Source organism: Colletotrichum orchidophilum (assembly GCF_001831195.1).
Source record: "Colletotrichum orchidophilum strain IMI 309357 chromosome Unknown Scaffold_280.1, whole genome shotgun sequence".
Taxonomy (NCBI): domain Eukaryota; kingdom Fungi; phylum Ascomycota; class Sordariomycetes; order Glomerellales; family Glomerellaceae; genus Colletotrichum; species Colletotrichum orchidophilum.
The window spans coordinates 1-15566 of record NW_019173236.1 but is presented as its reverse complement, the minus strand read 5'-3'; the positions used below and the strand labels follow the sequence as shown (position 1 = coordinate 15566).

Genomic DNA, 15566 nt, shown 5'->3' with positions numbered 1-15566 from the left:
GAGAGGCTGATGTTGATGAGCTCCCAATTGCAGTATCAATGACCTAAGATGGCGCCAAACAAGCGCTCATTGTGGATGATCTGCACGCGTCTTCCTTCAAGTTCGCGTACGAATTGTGAGGAAAATACCAGTTTGCGGCCGCTCTTGGAATCGAGTAGTGTTTCGTCATAAATAACATCTCGCGACTTTAATGCTATCTGGACCATCGGGTGCTAGTAACGTAGGTCTTTGGCTTAATACCCCTCTCGAAGCACGCTCAACTCCTGGAGCCGTGAATACTACCGTGACCCGTCGCCTGAGTGTGCATCGTGTGCTCCGATCGTAGGCTCCTGTTCATTGATGCGCTCTTGATCAAGAAACTCATCAAGAGGGCTAATCCGGATACGCCGACATACAATCCGTAGACGCCTCGCAAGCCGTAGATGTACGCATCCACGATCTTGGATGGCGGCCCAACGTCGCCGGCAGCGCTCAACATGGCAGAAATAGCATGGGTACCTCCGTGCGTACCTGCGGGTGCCAAGCCATCGTCCTCCAACTTGAGCAGCATGACGTTCTGGAATGTGGAACCGCCGACGCCGACCCCGAGTGCCATGCCAAACTGTCGGAGAAAGGCATACATCGCTGCGGCGATCGCTTCGTCGCCTTCGTCGCAGAGAGCATGCGATGCCATGTTCTGCGCGTTCAGGATGGAGCCATGGCCAAGACCAAGAAGGACGAGCGTCGGCGCCCATATCTTCGCCGGCGTCTCGACATGCCACAGCATCATCAGCCCGGAGGCGATGGTAGCCAGAGTCCAGCCAACCCAGATCGGCCACTGGTAGTTATTGAATACCGTGACGAGCCGACCGGTGATGATGGATGCCGGCACCAGCGTAAACATGACCGGGAAGAGTGCGACGCCAGTCTGCACCGGAGTAAACCCCTTGACATCCATAAAGTAAAGAGGCACGTAATAAAGCTGCCCGTACATCTGTGGTCATTGTCAGCATGTCATATCGCGCGCTTGATGTCATGTCACCCTTACCACGAGGCCTTGGATGGCGCCGCAAGCATACGTCGCGATGGAGCTGGCGGTTTGGAAAAGTCGGCGTTGCAAGAACGGGGACGTTGCGAAGCGTGACTCGTAGATCACAGTCAGCGCCATACCAACCGCCCCGAGCAACAACGGTACAAGAGTGCCGGCGCTGCCCCAACTGTAGCGCAAGCCTCCCCAGGAGACGGCCACCAGCAACAAGGTGGCCGAGCCGATGAACAGAGCGTTTCCCGGCCAGTCTATCTTCTTTAGTTTCTCGCCCACCCCATCAGCCGGAGAATCAATGTTGACTAGCCAGGGCACAAGAGCAAGCCCGGCCCCGCAGAAAGGGAACATGATGTAGAAAATCCAACGCCACGTTGTGTGCTGAGCAATGGCGCCGCCCAGTATGGGGCCAACGCAGTTGCCCAATGCCCATGCTGCCTGGCTGGAGATGGAATAACGGGGTCAGCCGAAGAAAACATGAGTTCGAGAGAGGGTCCTCACACTAAGCCGTACCACGTAGGCCGAAACCGCAACGGGACAATGTCGGTGAAAATCAACAGGCACAAGACGATGATGCCAGCACCGCCGACGCCTTGGAGAGACCGTCCAGCCAACATCAAGCCGATGGAATGCGACACGCAGCAAAAGATCGTGCCTAGGGCAAAGACGGCAACCGAGATGGTCAGGCCTGACCGTCGACCAAACACGCGGCTCAGGTCCGCGATGAACAGCATCAGCACGGCGTTGGCTAGGAGGTACGCCGTACCTATCCAGAAGCCGTCGTATGTGCTGAGCTCGAGGTCTACCACGATAGCCTGTGATCGTTAGCTCGCTCATGGCGAAACTGGCCACGGGAGCAAAGCGAACCTGTAAAGAAGTCACAATGACACAGGCGTCAAGGGCGACCATGAGTGATAACAAGGCAGCCGTCGCCATGATAGCAAACTCGCGCCGTGAAGGGCTCCATGTGGCCGGGCCGCGGCCAAGATCATCGTCTTCTAGCTCGTCGGAACGAACAGCCTGTTGGTGATGCATGGTCGGAGGCATATCCAAAGACCGAATAAGATGACGGGTAAAGAATGACGCGTGAAAGAGACTGGGAACTTGTCACTGCGCAACGTCATGAGTCTGAATTGGAAGGCACCTGTCCTTTTATAGCCGGATGTCGTGTCAAAGTACCCACTCAAAAACCGGTCGGCGGTGGCAGAGGCGCTTCAGGCACCCAGACATCGGGTCCATCTACGGCAGATGGTTTGTTATTATTGCGAGTCGGATCAAAATACGTTTGCGATGGGACTGAGTGCGAAGAGCCAGTTCTAGCCATGTCAACGGCAATATGTGGAGATCTTCAAACGTTTCCAGCGCAAGCCTTCAACATCAAGTTTTGGAGACCGGTTGAGAGGGACAATGATATAAGGCTCAGCAAGATAGCAAGGCGATCGACCCGAAGCCTCGTCACGCTACCAACAACATGAACGATTATGAAATATTTCGTCGTCTTGCTACATATCCTTTCACCTCCGCAACAATGGAGATGTTGCAATGTGCTTTGCGGGTCATTCGAAAGCGTTACCCGCTCGCCTCCCTTCAAGAGGCAGGGGAGGCAATCAAAGAATATCCGCCACGGGAAGCCGGCGAGCAAACAGAAGTGCCGCTGCATGTCACCGGCGAATGGATCAAGTTGATGGGGATTGTAGCTTGCTCTACCAATACCACGGAACAAAGGGTGTCGTCGTCGTTGTGGCTCTTTGCCAGAGGCGACCAAGCAGAAGTCGACGTGATCGCGGAGTACCTCGGTTTATTGCGATTGTCTTATCCGTCTCTTCGCTACAGTGATCCTGTCATGTTCACTTCTGACAGTACAGAAACAGCTGAGAGGCTCTACGGTACTTTAGACGCCACCACACTGATCCCATGCAACTACGACGGGGCGTGGTTTGCGGCCGTTTCCTATGCAGATTGCGTGCAGCTATACGGAGTACAGGCTGGACGCAGCTCGGAACTGGAGCAACAGGTCCAGGGCTTCTTTCCTGGCCGTACGATCTGTTTCTCCGAGCCACTTGTCACGACGTCGGTCGAGGCCACCGGAGCTTTGATGTTATTGAGCCTGCGGATGCTGGCCGGCGGAGGTGTGCCTACACTGTGTACAGACACCGCATTCCTTCAAAATTCGCGAGCACGAATATTCATAGAGCTTTTGACCGGAACCCTAGATGCGAAGGATTCTGATGTTTCCGAGCGGCTCCAGCAAGCGCAGATAGAGGATTCTACCTTTTTTGACGCAGCATTCATACACGAAGACAGTTCGCCTTCGCCAGTCGGCTCAACCTTCACAGCGGATATAGGGAATCGCGTCGGTTCATTTGCGTTCGGTGCCTCCCCCTCGTCACCTCGGTTGTTTTCGCCCGCCGGAGGAAAGTCTCCATCAACAGGACGAGGTTCAAGCGAGACTACTCATGCGTCGCCCGAGGCCCCGCACCATCCATTATTGCTCTCGCGCGCGGCCGGCCCTTCTCCTAAGGTCACCAAACTGCGTAGTGGTCTTGTTTTTGGCACGGGGATGCGTGGAATGTCGCCCCCCGTGCCGCCCCCCTCGCCGCCTCCTATGTCCGAGGAGTGCAGAATGATTCTCAATATGCTGAGCGAGGCCGTGGCCTTTTACCGAAGCTCTCGCTCGTCGGGGAGCACCGAATTGGCAGTGATGTGGTCTGCTCTCAAGAATGGCTCCAAGAGCGAGTTCTACCGCCGTTACATTGGTTTGCTGTTCTACAAGGAGATGACCCGCCTCGGCAGCGATCAAGAGGTTGCTCTGCGTTTGAAGACCAGCATCACCAAGCGCGAGCTGAGAGAGATGAGGCGTCACCAGTCGGACTTTCAGATCTGGCACGACATCTGTGATTTGCGCCATGACTGGAGGTCGGGTCGATACGCGCTTCTTTGTGCGCTGCCGGAAAGCTTCCAGGCAGGGCGAGTAAGTAAAAAGGAGCAAGAAGTGCAGCTACAACGAATCTATGAACGGCTTAAGAATGATCGCGACCCCCTATCAGGATATCTAGACACTGCTAAAGGGCTGTGTGCTGCTTTGGTTCAAGAAAGCCTCCCATGCGAAAGATTGATGATCGACGATTATCACCTCAAGGCATACCAAGACATGTCGGAGCCGGAGTTTGATGCTTACTTGAGCCTCAGTCCCCGGCCAGTCATACCGATATCAAGATGGGGACCCTGTTAGTGCACGCCGCCTATTGTCTGCAAAGCCAGCATGGAGTGGCGGCGAATGAAGCGGCGAATGAGACAAGGTGTGGCCTGTTCATGAAAAACACCCAGCGTGGCGTACGCCTCGCTTGTTCAATAGCAAACTCTTTGTGTAGCTGCAGTCGATTATAGGATGGGTCCCAACAGAAAGATGTCCACAAACATGGGTAGGTAGCTTCCGTCTTCAATGAGCATTCCCCGCGTTGATCAGTAGGATATGTGAAGGATGTGTGTTGCCTAGGATGTTGCGTTGCCTAGGATTTGACCAAGAAAACCATTTCGAATTGTTCATTGTTCATCCGTCCGTCCTTGTTTCCGGCTGCGCTTACTGGCATGGCAGTTCTCGGCATTGGCTCCACTTCACCATCCAAGTAGTAAAGCAAGAAACGGCTCTGACAGCGTCCCGGTTGATGAATTGGCCCATGCCGAGAGCTCATTGATGTCACGTCACGCAGCAGGGGTTCCGGGTTTCGACACATCCGTAGAAATCCACAAGCGCCCACAGCAAACGCTTCTCAGATATGAAGATCCGCAGACTGCTCTGGGCCGTACCTGCCAATTGAATCGAGATAGCCACTATGTATAGGTGCCTCCGTTCTCTCCCAGACCTGCTATTCGGCTTCGGTCACTCGCCAACCACGTCCTTGCGCTCCTTCATCCAGTACCATGATTTCCAAGATCATCGTAGCACTACATATTGTCTTGACACTAGTCATACTCGCGTTGACCGTCAGGATTCTGCAGGACGAAGCGAATGAGAAAAAGGGCATAGTGCAGATTCTGGTGCGTAACTCATCACGACGACAAAGCGGGACTAACGAGAGCGAAGCTACATGAACAAACAAAGCGCTTCGTTCAGGTTCCTGATGTGGTCGGGTCTATCGCCACAGCGGTGCAAAGTGCGGCTGCCAGCGTGGTGACTGCCGCGGTCGCATCAGGCGAGTCTCTGGTCGCCGCAAGTCTGCCGTCTAGCGTGTCAGTGGGCACCAAGTACGCATGCCTGGCTTCAGAATGCGCCGCGATTCCTGGCCATGCCTTTCGTCTGCTGCAGGACCTGGCCCCACTTATCCCTTCGCCCGAGGGTATCGGGAAGCTGCAGGAGCTGGTAGATAGATGCCCAAACCTGGAGACCGTTCTGTTCGCCGGGCTCGGCTTGGTTCTGGTGTCGACTACACTACTACTTGCCGGCCTCAAGTTCAGGCTGCTCCGCTTCGTCTCGCTTGGGCTGGACGGTGTCGCTGTCGTCGTCTTCGCGGTAGTGGCGGTCTTTGCGGTCTCTCTTTACCAGACATCTCAGGCTGTGGCAGACCTGCTTGGAGTCGAAGCGAGCAAAGGAGACGTTTTCGGAGCATCGATCGCAGATTTCACGGTAAGTTTGGTTATGGCTGCGCTCGCTCTCGCGCATACCATGCTATAGACGAGGGGTTGAGATCGCAGGGGATTCCGGCGGGCGATGTATGGCTTTCTCTTCCCGTCAGACCAGACTCTTTTCGGCAAACGGCACCAAACACGCGCCGGCGGATAAAGGATGAAAATAGCCTCCTTGTGGCCGAGTAAAGAGACAAAACAACGAGAGAGACTGTTTTGACCGCTGAAGCTCATTTGGGGCAAGCTGAGCACTGCAGACAAACAATATTATGGTCGCATTTCCATTCGTGGACAAATATGTCAATGGCCATGCCGCGATTGTAGTACGTGATCCCAGTGCCCCAGAGGATAGTGCCTCCTACATCATCCCGCTGCAATTCCTCACACGTCATCTCATCGTCCCAAGTCCTTTCGCAGGTGGCACTTCGACTATACATGATCAGCATGAGCGTCCGTGGTGTTGTGTCCCTTAATATCACAATCGTTTTCGTCTCCGGACTGAGCGGGCTGGCGGGTAGACCACTCCACGACATGAGGCATCTCATGCGTCTCAACACGGACTTTTGTCAGTCGGACGTACCAGATGACCCGCCCATGGTCATTAGCCAGCAGACGTTGGAGGAGACGCTGTCGCGCCTCGGAATCCCGCCCGCAAAGGTGCGATCTGAAAGTCGGTCGAGAGGCAAGCTTGCGGCTCTCGTCGGCTGCGACGCCGCAGGGTCGGCCGTGGAAAACCCCCGTGATGATAACAACGTTTCCAATCCGTTGTCCCGGAAGACCACGACAGCCGGACTGCAGCCTGTCATCGATCGCATCAACTCGAGCATCCAGAGACTCGATCACCAGCTACGTGCTCTGAACGACGCACAAGAACGATTGGGAAAGCTGGCAGCGTTGACAACAGAGGAGGTCGATTGGGATGATCCCGTCACAAGAATCCGGTCGGAGGAGGCGCTCTTCGACTGTGAATCGGATTGAGGAGATACGTACATGGGATGGTTGCTTCACTGCGGTTCCCACGGAACATACCCCTATATGACCCTACATACAAGACTGTCGTACATATGACCTGGAGTGATGGCGATAGGGCTGATCCGTAATCTATTGCTGGACCGCTTTACGCCTTCCTGAACGGCCGTACATAAGTGCAACCATGATGACATGGCCCATGAAGAACACCGGCGACTATCTGAGCGGTCGTCGGCCTTCAAGGGCTCACGCCTGTCCGTGTTCCATATTACATATGAATGATCACGTGAGACTCAGGTCGAAGAGAATTGAAAGAATGCACCCTGATACCGATTGAACACCACTACCATACTTGACGAGGAACACATTCTGGTCAGACATCCTCCTTGCCGACACCCCGAGCCGAGCGAAGACTGGAGGCGCCCTCGCCACCGGCAGCTGGCACCTTTTGATATCTCGTTTCAAACCTGACTCGATCGGACGTTTTTGAGCAGCAGGGGTATCGTCGTAGGAGAGGCAGGCGTGGATCTTCTTGAGCCCGTCTGTGTGCATTTGCTAGCGCTTGTCGAAGAAGACTTTCATCTTGCTCTCGGGCCTCACATCCGACCGAATCACTGTCGACAGGTGGCATTGTTGTAGAATCGGCGATCGTTGGTTGGTGAATGCGTGCTTTCTGAACTGTGGCTTGGGCGTTCGAATCTACAACAGATAGGTAATGAGCGGCCTCAGCTACGTCCCATATCTAGAGGTGACCCTGCCAGCGCAATCGATTGATTGGGATGCAAGATCGCCACATGATAGACCACGGCGGCCCCAACCTGGGCCTCTGGCAGCGTGTCTGGCGAGCCAAAAGCGTCTGCAAAGTCTCGTTGCCGATGAGGGGGCAAGAACACTAGCCTCCACTATTTCAGCTCAGGCCTAGCCCCGTCCCCACAACGCAAGAACTGTCCGCTGCTGACTGAAAAGTCACAACAGTGGATCTTGCCGGTTCCACATTGCGCGCTGCGATACAATCGTCTCGCCCACGAAAACACAATGATCTCGAATGGGCCTCAGGCTAGAGCGGCGAGGCCAAAACGGAGCTTCTTCTGACCCTGTGGGAAAAGCTTCCCTAGTCTCTTAATGCTATGCCTCCGCCGCTACTTGCTGTAGCCGGCCATCTCGAGGTCGTTCTCCAGCGTGTTCAGCGTCCTATCGTCGGCGGCTGAAGCCAGTTTTGCGGTCGATGGCGAGAGTGCGTAAGGGCGTACCTCGATGATGGGGGGATAGGGGTTGTTCCGCCGAGGACTCTTCTGTGCATCCAGTCCACCCATGCTCATCAACCCGAACAACCCACCCCTTCAGAGCAGCCATCCGGTCTTGAACTCAACGACGCTTCCGTCTCCTCGAGCCACCGTATGGTCCCCGCAAACCCCAGGCGCAAAAACCACCGCGCCGGTGACGCCTCGCAGGGTTAGAGAGGCCGGTCGGTGATACACCGCCCATAGTCGTCCCAAGTGCGATCGGGGAGCGCGTCTGATGCACCGGTCCACTTCCCCGCACCGCAGCCCAGAAATGGAGGCGTGAGACCAGATCTATCTAGCTTCCCATTTTATCACCGCGACCCGACCCGCCTGCGACCCACGACCGACCACGTCCCGTACGTAGACAGACGACACGAAGCGGCCCCCATGCCGACGCGGCTATGTAGGCTGCCGTCTGCCGACTCAACCCCAGTCCCCATGTCATATTGGATCGTGCAGCGCTGCGTCCCCGCCACCGGCCCGGTCGCTTCACTTGAATAGGTCTGGTGCCCGCGTGGCTGATACTCCAGTCAAAGAAGGACTTGCAGGGAGCATACACAATCTCCATAGCCCCCCTAATCAGAGAGCATCCCAGACACAGGCCCTACGCGTGATCATTGAGAACATTGGAACCTCAGCACCATCACCAGCATAAGAGCCATGAATTCACGTAGCCTCAAGACGCACGTAGGCCGCGTCATCGAACAAAGCGTTGATAGCGACTTTTGTTCTTCTCCTTTTTGTTTTTTCCTCGCATAATTCGATGTCTCAGTCACGAAGCTGGACAAGTCTTATAGTACAATATAGAAACCCCTCAAACATCCATTGCCAGCTACAACAAAGACTCGTCAAGTTGAAGTGTAGACGCATCAGTCGGCTGGCTGATAATCAAGCCCTCGCAGCCACACATGAGTTTGGAGATACTCGCGAACATCTTCTCTTCTCTGGAATTCAGAGTACAAAGGGTGGTTCTCATCCATCAGAAACCCTCCTGCAAGATCGCAAAGGACATCTCGCGTTGCATTCGCAGCTGATACTACCAAAACGGTCAGAAAGCGTTCGCCATCGAGACCACAGCGCGTACCGAGGATCAACATGTCTCCCATGTTTTCAACTGCGTCGGGCGATGTTCGGCCGAACAAATGGGATGCTTCGGCCCATAGGCTCGCCGTGAGGTCAGGGCTTCCGACATAAAGCCGCGCTCTTGTGCCAAAGTCCTTCACGCGAGTCGGTTCACCGTGTGACCGGCTGCTGCCGCCGTGGAGATGCTTGGTGATCAGCCGCTCGGCATCAGCCGTGCTCAGGACATGTGTTGGGGCGCACGCAACTATCTGCTCGTCGCTGGCACACTCTGGTAAAAGAGTCTGGAGATCGCCGACGGACATTCCCCGCGCCTGCGTGTCCAAGAAGATGGAAATCTCTAGGATCTGTTCACAGCACAGTCAACCACATCGGTAAACAGTCATGAGAAAGCTGCGATGCACATACGTAGCCGTTGTCTAGCGTGTCGTCATTCAGTATGGGGTTCAGGATGGACTCAGCCGCGTGCACGATATCTGGTGTGGTCAGTCACAGAGGCCGCCTCGATTTGCCGCATCTCTTTCGACTGACCAAGATTGGCGACCTGCCAGACAAGATGAATCTGTCGCGTACGACCTCTACAGTGGTTGTATCCGTAGACCAGCTTCTTCAGGTACGGGGCTTGAGCTGCGATTCCGTGGCCCGTGGCCACCATAAGCACCGCCTCGTAATCCCACACCGGCACGCTTACGCCGTGCGGGCCGGAAAGAAAGGCCAGCCGTGGCACGGCCTGCTCGTGAGAATACCGAACAAGGCTGGAAGTGAATCCTCTCCGCGGCTCGATGAAGAGGTCGACGATGCCCTGTTCCGCCTCGGCCCACGAGGTCACGACGAAGGGGTGGCTCTCCAACAGGCGGACTCTCGGCATCCACAACAGCAGATACTGGCCCGCCTCGAATGCAAGTGGCCTCGATAGCTGTATCGAGACGCGCACGGCCCCGGCATCATGGTTGATGTAGGCTCTGCCAAACGTTCGTCCCATCGTCTTGTTACGAAATGCCATCAGGCCCACTTGCGAAAAGGTTATCAGCACCGTCACGGCAAGGTAGACGGACAGCCATAGCCACGAACGACCGGCCATCGACCGCAGATGGAATGCGAGCCCCACCGCTGCCAGGCAAGAGAGCGCTTGATGGGTTCTCAGACATAGCTCGTAGATGCGGCGTCGGAAAAAGGGGAGAAAGGTCATTGTTGCCGCTGCCACCATGGCGATGGAACCCTGCGAGAGTAAGACGAAGAAACGAAACTTGGCAGAGGGGATGGTCCCGCTACCGTAACCATGAGGAGCTCGCTGGCACCTTCAGAGACTTGAACCGGGAGTTTGTCGTCTTCCATGGCGCTGATGATGTGGCCCGCGAGGAGCATTGTTGCAACGCGACCCTGCCACCTGTGGAATACTACGTAGTGTTGAAAAGGTACGGCGAGCATGTCTGCGGTAAAATCCAGGCAGGGTCCAGAGAACAGGGGAAGCATGTTGAGGAGAGCCAGGTTTCCGGAGCGGGCGAGAATGGTCGACGGTCGGAATGCCAGGCAGAACACGTTTACGCCCAGGAGGAGGGTCGGAACGAGCAAGGAAATAGCGCTCCAAGGACCAAGCAACGAGTGGCGATGAACGAGAAGCCGATATACGAGGTACTTCTCCATGAGATGGGCGAGTCGTTTCCGAGCTCTGCCCGTGCGAGACAGGACGTTCAAGAAAGCTAGACCGACAATCATGCCCGCAAGGCAGATTGCATAGGAAACGGTAACCCAGTCCATGGAGCACTTCTGGTCAGGAGAATTGAGAACCGGGAGAAAAAATAACAGAATTGATAGACAGACAAGTACAGGCGAAGGAGGAGTAAAGGACTGAAGTAGTGCGGTGAACAGCAACGAGGCTATAGAGCATGGTATAACAGGCAGAATTGGCCATCTAACATAAGCAGAGCAAGAAACAGCCGACAGAAGCTCAGTTCGACAACGGTGTTGCCTTGGCCCCACATCTGTACTCTCGCGGAAAAACCGCAACGCGTGTCAAACTGACAAGACCGAGGAGGCATTCCGTATCCCGATGTCTGACGAGGGGGTGCTGTAGGTGTCGGTTAGTCATTTGGCTCTCCGGCGCGGGCCCCGAATGTGGCTAGTGATACGAACATTTTGTAACTCAACGACTGACGACGCAGAATCGATCGCGACCAGAAAGGTAAAGCCGTCCGAGTCGGGAGGCCAGCGGCCGAGGTCGTCGATGCCTGGCGTCTCCTTGCAGTACTTTTGCATGAGGAGTTGAACGACACGGCTGAGGGCCGTAAGGTGACGGCGGCTGTGGCCTTGAAGCGGTTGACAAAGCTGCTGGTTGGCTACACGATTCCAAACGTCAGATGCCGAATGCCTGGCCTGCACCGATAGGGCGGTAGGTCACTTGCCGATTTTCACGACTCCCGCGTCAGTCATCAATATGTTCCCTCCATCGACTGAAGAGTGTTCAAAGCCTTCTCCCTCTAAGTAGCTGAGGCCGTCTACGATCTATGTCGGCGCAGGCGTCAGTCTCCGTCTTCGATGGCTCGGCCCCATCCCTCTGCTTACCTGCCCGACTATGGCACCCAGCTGTGATTTGTCAGGATATGTCGGGCATTTCGCCACGTGTAAAAGGCTGACAGCCGTGGCCTCGAAGACAGCGTGTAAAGAGGTGGGCGTCATGTACGCGTGGATGAACTCGACAACGTTTGGGTGGCGGAGCCTTCTCAGCTTTTCCAGGACTTCTTTTGACTCCGTACGGGCCAGTTCACTAATGTGGAAAAGCCTCCGATGCCTTGACGCCACTGTCAGAGTGCCCCCGAGATCTTGGAGCTCGAATTCCGCCTGATAGTGCTTCCAGGGTGAGCCGTTTTCGACGTCCGATGGGCGGTCCAACGTGTTGTCGTGTTTCGGGCTATGGAGACCTTTTGCCGAGTCCACGGCTAGAAAGCGCTCCTTCTTCTGGTTCTCTGTCTGCACTGGCAGGTGTCTATCGGCTTTTCCTGCTGCCGCATGAGTCGCGGGTCTGGCCCTAGGATCCGATGCAGCGGCATTTGGGACGTTGTAATCATTCGAAAAGATGGCGATCTGGGTCTTTCTGTTGTGATTCATCACGCTTGCTCCGATGTGTCCTACAGTACGAACTATCTGGAATCCTCACATGTGTTTGATGGTGTATAAGTATACCCATTGGGAGCATGTTCCGGCATTGCGCAACGTGTGGGGGGAAAGGCGAGCTCTGGAATGAGATGTTGCTGCCTCACACAGTCGGCTGCTGGTTTGGCTCCTCGACGCAAGTGGCAGCTTTGCCCCCAGCCAAGTGGTCTGCATGAACGGGCGTCTCAAACGTCATCGCCCATTTGACGATCGCCCACTTTCATGGAGACAGGCGCGCTTAGGACGATTACAGTACAGTGCCATTTCCACATGTGAATGCCATGTTCCGATCTGTATCCAGAGCCAACTTGGATACATTCCTTGCTGTGCCGCAGAGTAAAATGATGAAGTTGTAGAGGCCTAACTACACAGTTTCTCGGACAACGTCATTGATCATCGCATTGTTCGACATATGAGCACGGCGAGAAACTGGGCTGTATGCCAAACAATGGTACACCTGGACTTGCCCGAAGGAAACATGAGACCACTACATGAAGTAAATGGGAAAAGAGAATATGGAAGACCAGCCCCCATCCACGTCTTCCGAGTCATCATTCCATCTTGCGACGTAATCCATCTAGTAAGTATTGGTAGACCCCGCACAAAACGCAAGATACGGCCAGCCACCAGCCGGTAACCGTTGTAGTAGCTATCGACGTCGCAGACCATTGGCCCCCGTGAACGGTATAGATGTTTAGAATGGTAGACAAAAACCCAATCAGCGAGTTGACTAACGTGGGACTACAACGTTGTGAGCGTCGACGCTCGCGAAACATGGTCAAGCGCGGCTTCTTACATGATGATGTGCTGATGCACCCAGACGTAGTTCGCACGCCACTTGAACCACAGCCACGCCAAGCCGATGGATGCGACGCCCGAGAGCACAGAGGCAAGAGCAATCAGACAGTCGTTGACCCAGAACGACACCGTCTGCCCAACCTTGCCCATGCTTTCGAGAACTTGCGACCTCCTCAACGAAGCGAACGTGGAAGGAAACACGATGTAGCCTGCCAACAATAGCCACGAGAAAACCTTCGCCAGCAGAGACCACCACCAGTCTATCTCCTTGTCGTTTTCCAGCACCATCTGATCATATCGAGAGACCGCATACGTCTTGAAGTGCTCCTCGCTATCGTACTCGGGAGGGAGAGTGTCGTCGTCTTTCATACCCGTCGACTACGGCGCGCAATGGCTTGAGAATGCTGGAGAACAAATCAAAGAAAAGGCGAGGCGGGTGGCAGATGAAGTAACAAGGAGCGAGATTTAGCTCCTTTGCCCAGAAGAAAAGAGAAGAAAAAAAACGCGTGGCGCCTACTTGCGGTCCAGAAAAAGGGAGCGAAGCATCTCAAGAGCTCGCAGGGGCTCCGACCTGTTCCACCAGACTTATTCTCATAACCAACCGCTGCAGCCTATTCCAGGTCCGCATGAATGCAGTTTCTTCACGACGTTCATTGTCAGGTCTTGGTGTAGGGGATGCATCCTCGCCGGGTGGGTACGGAGCAGGCCGTCGAAATAACTTGCTACGACGGCCTAGAAGGCGGTACAATTTGCCAAATACTTGATTCTACCCTGCTGCATCCGCAACCGGGCCTTCCCGAGCAGCTTCTCCAGCTGGCCGGTCAACTCAACGATTTCATGTACGAGACCGACGATGACCCGCCACAGCTGCCGTTCCGCCTTGAGCTTGCGATAGAGTGCGTTGTTCTCCTGCCGCAAGAGGTCGATGACCATATCGTGCTGCTCATCAGCCTGCTTCGTGAGCCTTAGAAGCAGATCATCTAGCTCGAAGGTGTCGGAATAGACGCTTGATGTGCGACGAGGTTCCATCATTGTTGCAGCACCTTTCTGGCCTGGTGACAATCTGTTTAAGTACTTCGGAGGCGTCTACTTTTAGCTTCATGGCCGCCAGCATTAAGTAGGGTCAGTCGCCGGACTTGTGGATGTCAGCGGGCTCTTCGTGATTCGATCGCAAACACTCAATGGCTACTGTGCTGGCAAGGTGCAGATGCATCGCTCTCCAGGGGATTCTTGTCAACTCCGGCTACCATCATCTGTCCGCGCCGTCATCGACCATCAGGCACCCGTGTTTGCCCGATGGACGGGCATGGCGTCAGACACCCGCCGATTCGAACTGTTCTGTCGGCGGCCTCCTTCTTTACGACTTGTTACCGGCATGGCTGAGCGCATCCTTTCCAGAGTCCTGCCCATCAACAGCGACATATGGGACTTCCCCTCAGATTTGGCAGTCTTCCTACGCCATCTGCTGCTGTGGGCTGATATCAGTGGAGCGGTACTCTGCGGTAGTCTGATCTACTTGGAGCGGGGTCTTCAGCGGCCACAAAACTCTCCAATGACGGAGGCGAATCAGCATTTGCGCGTCTTGGCGGCGGTTATTCTTGCTCGGAAATACCTAGAAGATGTCACATACAAAACGTCGTTCTGGACCGGCCTCACAGCCGAGGCATGCTCATTTCATTTCACAGACGATGATATCAATGTCGCAGAGTGCCGACTTTTGGAAGATGTAGCTTGGGACTTGAGTATAGACGGTCAGGAGATGCACAGAATGGTACAACTGGTCTGTGGTTCGGGTAGCGTGCCGACGCTACTGAGTCGCGGGCCTATCTCTGCCCAAGTCTAGAAGTAGAAGCAGCGACGTGTGACTTGACTGAACTGATTAAGTCGGAACGTAGAAATCAACTTGTACCGCGGCCTTCCGCTCCACCAATGATTCATGCTGGCTTTTGGCCGCCCTATTCTGGATTCCATTCATGGCGGCGACTACGTATTGATTTTCTTATTCAACATCAACAGGCGGAACTGTAGATGGTCAAGGTAAGTTACTACGACGAAAGTTGCCATCAAAACGCCTGATCGATGCTACAGTTACGACAGATGCGAGACCTCCGATACCGTTGTCGAAAGAGAAGACGGAATACATAACTATACGCTCAAACAGTGCTGAATGAAGGACTGGAAGACAATTTCATGTCTGCTTTTGAGAGCAACAGTCATGGCTTTCTTGAGTGACGTAAGCTTAGTCTTTGCGTACAGTACTGTGTCGGCGAGAGCAGTCAGTCTTCGATGCGCCAGAAAGACAGCTTAATCCTTGAGATTCGGTTTCGGCTGCAACTCCGGAGCTCGTCATTTCTCGGTGCAATGTTCAACCCCTGTTGAGAGGGTAGAAAGCGGCGCAACGGTTCCACTGCTACAACCAGAGTTATTGAACCCCAGGGTACTAACTAGCGTCAGATATCAGGGCCACATCTGGTTGTAGCCAAGAAAAGTCTCAGACGATGAAGGGTGACCCCCTTTGAAAAGGTGGGGTGGATAGTCACATCCAAAAGATGCTCCGCCGGATGGCCCCGCCAGATGTTGGCGCCAGATCGGGCCGCACCCAGGAAAAGCACAGATCCCTCGCCCACGCCCTACGCCCCGGG

The 15566-nt window shown here is 54.7% G+C and overlaps 7 protein-coding genes across 7 annotated transcripts; 3 read left to right on the top strand and 4 right to left on the bottom strand.

Moving 5' to 3' along the window:
- Positions 1–256: 256 nt before the first annotated feature.
- Positions 257–2056, bottom strand: CORC01_14385 (major facilitator superfamily transporter; the record flags this gene model as incomplete). The annotated part of the gene is made up of 4 exons (XM_022625996.1): positions 257–973; positions 1028–1463; positions 1523–1836; positions 1889–2056. 4 exons carry the CDS (start codon positions 2054–2056, stop codon positions 257–259), a joined length of 1635 nt encoding a protein of 544 aa, XP_022467501.1.
- Positions 2057–2549: 493 nt separating this feature from the next.
- Positions 2550–6622, top strand: CORC01_14384 (uncharacterized protein; the record flags this gene model as incomplete). The annotated part of the gene is made up of 5 exons (XM_022625995.1): positions 2550–3992; positions 4161–4248; positions 4989–5059; positions 5124–5645; positions 5969–6622. The coding sequence occupies 5 exons, from the start codon at positions 2550–2552 to the stop codon at positions 6620–6622; spliced, it is 2778 nt and encodes a 925-aa protein (XP_022467500.1).
- A 1036-nt stretch (positions 6623–7658) lies between these two features.
- Positions 7659–8070, top strand: CORC01_14383 (uncharacterized protein; the record flags this gene model as incomplete). Its single annotated transcript, XM_022625994.1, has 3 exons — positions 7659–7709; positions 7766–7847; positions 7958–8070. 3 exons carry the CDS (start codon positions 7659–7661, stop codon positions 8068–8070), a joined length of 246 nt encoding a protein of 81 aa, XP_022467499.1.
- Positions 8071–8765: 695 nt separating this feature from the next.
- Positions 8766–12081, bottom strand: CORC01_14382 (FAD-binding domain-containing protein; the record flags this gene model as incomplete). The annotated part of the gene is made up of 7 exons (XM_022625993.1): positions 8766–9323; positions 9385–9452; positions 9508–10195; positions 10249–10853; positions 10919–11044; positions 11106–11349; positions 11539–12081. 7 exons carry the CDS (start codon positions 12079–12081, stop codon positions 8766–8768), a joined length of 2832 nt encoding a protein of 943 aa, XP_022467498.1.
- A 596-nt stretch (positions 12082–12677) lies between these two features.
- Positions 12678–13293, bottom strand: CORC01_14381 (uncharacterized protein; the record flags this gene model as incomplete). The annotated part of the gene is made up of 2 exons (XM_022625992.1): positions 12678–12867; positions 12923–13293. 2 exons carry the CDS (start codon positions 13291–13293, stop codon positions 12678–12680), a joined length of 561 nt encoding a protein of 186 aa, XP_022467497.1.
- A 363-nt stretch (positions 13294–13656) lies between these two features.
- Positions 13657–13956, bottom strand: CORC01_14380 (uncharacterized protein; the record flags this gene model as incomplete). Its single annotated transcript, XM_022625991.1, has 1 exon — positions 13657–13956. The coding sequence occupies one exon, from the start codon at positions 13954–13956 to the stop codon at positions 13657–13659; it is 300 nt and encodes a 99-aa protein (XP_022467496.1).
- On the top strand, positions 13762–14767 carry CORC01_14379 (cyclin; the record flags this gene model as incomplete). The annotated part of the gene is made up of 2 exons (XM_022625990.1): positions 13762–13882; positions 14046–14767. The coding sequence occupies 2 exons, from the start codon at positions 13762–13764 to the stop codon at positions 14765–14767; spliced, it is 843 nt and encodes a 280-aa protein (XP_022467495.1).
- Positions 14768–15566: the final 799 nt, after the last annotated feature.